At 38.6% G+C, this 6,120-nt stretch overlaps 1 protein-coding gene and 1 pseudogene across 1 annotated transcript; both read right to left on the bottom strand.

Moving 5' to 3' along the window:
* Positions 1-1,671: 1,671 nt before the first annotated feature.
* LOC147450132 (uncharacterized) lies at positions 1,672-3,190 on the bottom strand (annotated as a pseudogene).
* Positions 3,191-3,994: 804 nt separating this feature from the next.
* Positions 3,995-4,944, bottom strand: LOC147450131 (uncharacterized). The gene is made up of 3 exons (XM_086520416.1): positions 4,671-4,944; positions 4,364-4,587; positions 3,995-4,108 (listed from the first exon to the last, which is right to left on the bottom strand). The coding sequence occupies exons 1-3, from the start codon at positions 4,942-4,944 to the stop codon at positions 3,995-3,997; spliced, it is 612 nt and encodes a 203-aa protein (XP_086376542.1).
* Positions 4,945-6,120: the final 1,176 nt, after the last annotated feature.

The raw sequence follows: 6,120 nt of genomic DNA, 5'->3' as shown, positions 1-6,120 counted from the left end.
GTGATATTATACATTATAGAGTTGAACTTGATGCATTGGTTTGAGGTTAAACCCTTTCATTTTCATGTTTTGCATACTCCCAAAAATGTCAAAAAAAGTATTTATGCATATGTGTGAAGTTATGGTTTATGGTCGACCTAAAGGTCGAACTTGTTTTGCATCATGATTATGGTGTTGGAATGTTATCATATGATGTATGGGAACTCATGGATTGATGTGGATGCCTCATATGCACGGTTATGATTTCTTTCCACCTTTCTAGGTTAAAACGAGTCCTACCATAGCCCGAGCAAGATTTTGCGAGCAAAGCAAAACTCGAGCGAAGATCTATAGTTGTGGTATTGGCACTGCTCGAAAAAATAATAAAAATGGCCATAACCATTATATCTCCTCTCATGAAAAACAAAGCAAAACAAACATAGTACTTTAAAAAAAAAATTGGACATAGTTTCCCTTGTATATGAAGCACTATTTCAAAAATAACCATAAACCTTCATGGCACCTCACATGAGGATTTTAAATCTTAACCAAATCCATCAAAACAATACATACTACTTATCCACAATCCAAAATATTAGAACATCTGTAGTTGTGGTATCATCACCGCTCGAAAAAATCATAACCATTATATCTCCTCTCACGAAAAACAAAGCAAAACAAACATAGTACTTTTAAAAAAAATTGGACATAGTTTCCCTTGTACATGAAGCAAGATTTCAAAAATAATCATAAGCCTTCACGGCACCTCACATGAGGATTTTAAATCTTTACCAAATCCATCAAAATAGTACATACTACTTATCCACAATCCAAAATATTAGAACATCTGTAGTTGTGGTATCATCACCGCTCGAAAAAATCATAACCATTATATCTCCTCTCACGAAAAACAAAGCAAAACAAACATAGTACTTTTAAAAAAAAATGGACATAGTTTCCCTTGTACATGAAGCAAGATTTCAAAAATAATCATAAGCCTTCACGGCACCTCACATGAGGATTTTAAACCTTAACCAAATCCATCAAAACAGTACATACTACTTATCCACAATCCAAAATATTAGAACATCAACTGTTAAAAGTTTCCATCCTGATATAACGATATTCTTATGAACACAACAAGACATGAATTTGAATTTTAACATCCACCAATGTTATAAATCCATTGTTCTTATGATGACTCGCACTCATCATCGATGAATACGTTATGTCTCTCATACCTCTCAGGGATGCAAGAATTGTACCGCATATCTGCTGCCATGGTTCTAGCCATCTGCTCTGCATAGACCGGCAATGCACTTCCATTTTTAAATAAAAGATCGTGAAGTTAAACACCAAACAAGTAATATAGGCAGTATCAATGATCAATAAATACCAACGCTAATACAAAAATAGTGACAAAAAAGATGAGAGCAATGTCAATGTCAAAAGTAAGAGGGGCCCTCACTAGTCGCCATAGGGATTGACACGCGATGGCATGTCACTCTCATCATCAATATCTAAAGAGGTGGATGCCTCCTCTCTGCCCCACTTTCTAGGGCGAAGCAACGGTAACACATATCCTGAAATTAGTGGCTCATCAATGTCGACTGCAACACATGCTCATCCTGGAGCCAAGCAAACTGCTAGTACGGGAGCTGTGCCACATCCAAGCTCCAAACAAATACCTCCTCATCGGCAAAGCAGCTCCACAAAACATGCAATGAAAGAATGGCTCCGTTGCAGTCCTCCTCGCAATGGCTCACCTGATAATGATCTAGCCTGAGAGAGCTCCGGAAGGTGCTGCACCATAAAAGAATCCAAAGAGTGCATACCAAGACGGGAGAACAAGGCAGCGCTTTTTGATACAAAGCAAGGTGGACGCATACCCACTCTATGAATCATAAATAGCATAGAGCAATTACATTGCAAAACAAGACACACGATTAGAGAAAACAACAAGACAAAGTGCTGAAATATTGATGTAAAAACAAATGTATCACCTCCACACGACCACCAAAACTCTCCACATAACCATATGCTCCATGATGGAGCACTACAATGCGTCGATGAACCACCATCTCCGAAGCACGAGAAAATCTCTCCACCCAGCCAATGGCCTCCCTGTTATTTTAACTAAATATCAATGATAAATACCACAAATATTACAATTTTTTGCATGACTATAAACAAGATAGACCTGCCAAAGAAACCTTGATCAACAGCCATCCAAAATCCGCCAATGTCGAGAATGCCAAATGAACACCAACACGTACATGATCCTCAGTGCAAATGTCCCAACGAGGTGAAGTAGAGGAGCCTAAGAGGGACCCACCAAATGGAAGATCTAAGAAAATCAAATCTGCAGCCCATGAAACTGATTTCGTGCCGCGGGTATACAAGATAGAGTCAGAGCGAGCCCACACGAGATGCTCGTGTACAGGGACCCATGCAAGATTACGGATCCCCACCCTATAGTTTGCAGCAATGGCAATGTAGTCCCCAACAATAGCCATGCATCGAGTATCCATAGAACTAGAGAGACAATGAGATGGAGACTCCATAATAAACAAAAAAGATACTCCTTCGAGCCACGATCGTGCCAAGAGAAACTGAGACATTACAGTGAGGTTTAATAAGCCATGCATCAACCACGTGGAAGGAAAGCATTAACAAATGTTTTTGTAGTTTACCTGGAGGTGGCTCCACCTCCTCGTCAATGATCTGATCCACAACCCTCTCCTTTTCTTTTTGTGAGTTGCGCATTGCTGAAATATATAACTTCAAATCAGAGCACTGTAGCTCTTAAATAGGTAAATATGAGCATGATCAAACATACCTGCATGACTCTCTTCTACTATGTCTACTGGAGGAACCTTCATCGCAGCATCCTTCGATATCATCTCTTGTAACTCTCTTTCACGTCCAAGAACATGGCCCTTCTCCGTATCTATCCACCATGGACAATTATCTATCTCCCAAGGAGTCAATGTGTGCATAGTAGAGGGATACATGCTTGTGTCTTGGATCGCTAGCTGAGTCCACTGTCTAGCTAGAAAGGGCATGGCAGGCAAGACACTCTTGGTAACCAAGAACATGAAGAATCTACAAAGGCCAATTAGGTGACACAAATGTAATAAACAATAAACAATAATATTATATATCTAAGTCAGTTAGTGATTCACCTGAAAGCCAAACGTTGTGCTGCCATTCTCAATGTATCCACCTTCTTTAATGCCTGCTTATCGATATCCTTAGTCTTCACTCCAAGAGACACCTCTATTGGAAATAGATAGGGCCTCGCCTCAAATTTAATTTCTTCAAAGTAGAATGCAAGAGTGCAGTCATGCTGCAAAGGCACCCCGCCTGGCACATCCAAAAGATCTGACACAATCTGAAATGCCCTCTGAAAAATCGGAGCCAAAAAACCCTCTCTACGGAGCCAGCTACATTTTCCAAATAAAAAGAGGAGACAAAGTTAGACTTATATATAAAGGCATGATATATTTAGTACTTTTAATCTTAGCTATACTTACATGCGAAAGACGTGATCTCCCTTTTTCAAACCATATGCACTCCTTGTAATCTTGTCTGCTTCCAATAATGAAACCCAATGAATCTTGTTTTGCATAGGGGCGTCTTGAAGTGCTATTAAGTTCAGCTTCTCCAATGTATCCCAACTATCAAGACCCCTTTTCAAAGACAAAACTCTTGCTAGCCAATCCGTCCCAAGATTGGGATCAACAATGTTAAGCAACTCAAAAATTTAATATTGCATATGACAAGTACTTGAGTAAATTTTTGCACGTTTTTCTCAAGAGAATGCCGTGAATTCATATTATCTACATATCTTTCCAATTCGATCCTGATATTTGTGAGTAATCTCCTCACAAATTCTCTCTTCTTCTTTCTGATGCTCTTCCGCACACAAGCTTTGTTTGATAAGAGCAACTCGCTTTTCTTTTTCTTTTGTCATTTGAATCTAAAATTAAATACACGTTAACAAGCTTTGAAATCATGCATTTAAATGAGAGTAAAAATCATTTAGTCTGACACATATGTCATAGACCAATCTGCCAAGGTACCGTCGCGTAAGTGGATACCAAGGCTCTGTACCTTTGGCATTCTTCTTTCGTACAGCGGCAATAAGTTTTTGATCTCTATCTCGCAAACCCTTTACATTTCATGGTCCGCTGTACAAATATGTGTCGTATTGACAATCTCATCACGAAATGAGTGACAACAAGAGCATGAGTGTTCATGCTGCATTGAAAGACCAAAAAACCATTTGATACTCACATTCAAGTGTTAGCAAAGATAGAAGAAACATCAACACTTACAAGTTCATTCGTTTTAAACTGCTTAGCAAGGCAATCTCTGGCACCTTAGTGGGATCTATGATGGTGAATAGGACTCGACAGTGTTTCTCCTTTGAAGTGGAGAACTTCTCTTTTATTGCTTCCCTCCAAGCCACGGTGCGATGATTCCCTTCCCAAACATAGAACATGTGATTTGTGAGATCTTGAAACTTTCTTTGTTTTTTTAACTCAGCTTCAAATTCTTCATTGATTTCATTCCAAAGAGGATCCCATGTAGCCTTTATCTCATCTAGAACATTCACAAAGTCAAACTTCAAACAACATTCATAGCACGTGGACATCAATACAAAAATGAAAAGTGTGAACGCATACCATTCACAAAACTCTCCTCTCTTTTGCATGTTACCAAAGACACAATGAATGCTCCTTTCTCTGGCATATAACCTTCTTTTGCAAAGGCTGCCTTCAATCCACTGAGATCATCTCTCAAACCTCTCACTCTCGCATATGGAATCAATCTACATAAAGGAATGGAGGGACAATCGAAGCAACTAAAAACACGTGTGATTTCAAGAATGTCTGCACCTCTATGCATAAAGATATTTTGCTCATCTTCCATCTCAGACGCTGCGGTAACCTCATCCATTATCTCCCATGGAACAATCTGTAAACCATTCTCCTCGGGGGCTAAAGTATCATAAACTTCGTGTAGAGAGCTCTATCCCATTTCCATGGAAAGAACCTCCTCACCTTGTGTCTCAATTTCCTCTATCATGCCGGTAGCTGAGACTGAAGATACTTGATCACTAGGATCTACCTGGCCATAAAGAGAAGCATTGTTACTCCTTCCCCTTCGTGATCTTCCACGCGGTTTCGGGATGTTTCAACATCAACAAAAAACATGGAGACAATAATTTTACAAAAGAGTCAAATTATATATGGCACCATATTAAAATAAAACACAATAGAAATCTTTAAAAAAAGTGGACAGAGCTACCTTTGTACATAGAGCATTATTTCAAAGAATACCATAGCCCATAATGGCTTCTCACTTGAAAAAATTCGATCTTTAAAATACTTTCATAAACATAATTTATGAAGCAACAAATTTAGTACAAATATCTAATTTATGAAGCAATAATTTTAGTGCTAACAAACTACCTAATTAGCCTTGGATGGCTAGTAAGAGAAACCATAGGTAAAGGAAATATTATCAGAGTTTAAATCCATGGCTCTCAAAAAAATCTTTCTTGCAATAGTGTACTGCTGATACTAAATCTATGATGGAGAATGAGGATTCTATTTGCAACTTCTTTGGTAATCCTTGAATATTTGTGTCTTGCCTGTGGGCTATGTGTTCAAACACAAAAAGTCTTGAACACACAAAAAGGCAAAGATGGGAATGGTCAGTACTCTTGGAGAAATTCGGAGGTAAGATTATGGTATGGAGAACCATGCAGTCCTCCCTCTCCTCGAGAGTGTTTGTGTTCAATCGCTCTTTTTTTCCATCACTCGTGTTCTTCCTCTCCTAAAAGAAGCCTTAAAAAATTAGGCGATTAAGCTAGCTATAACTTTTTGTGGGGGTGGGAGTTATAATAGGCACCAAAGGGTGCATAAGCTTGCATATTACGTGTTACAAAGCCAAAACGACTTGGAGGTTTCAAATGCATGCAAAGGTTATACTGCATGCTGTAGAACCAACTTATATTAAATTGAGCAATATCTTCATTCAAAGCCAAGCTAATATAGAAGGGAAATGTTAAGATAAGTTCAGCATGCATTAAGCTCGGAGTTTACTCATCACTTTTGAAAGCAAAGAATC

The sequence above is a fragment of the Adiantum capillus-veneris genome, chromosome 9 (assembly GCF_014529385.1).
Source record: "Adiantum capillus-veneris isolate H3 chromosome 9, ASM1452938v2, whole genome shotgun sequence".
NCBI lineage: Eukaryota > Viridiplantae > Streptophyta > Polypodiopsida > Polypodiales > Pteridaceae > Adiantum > Adiantum capillus-veneris.
This window is presented reverse-complemented; position numbering and strand designations above follow the sequence as displayed.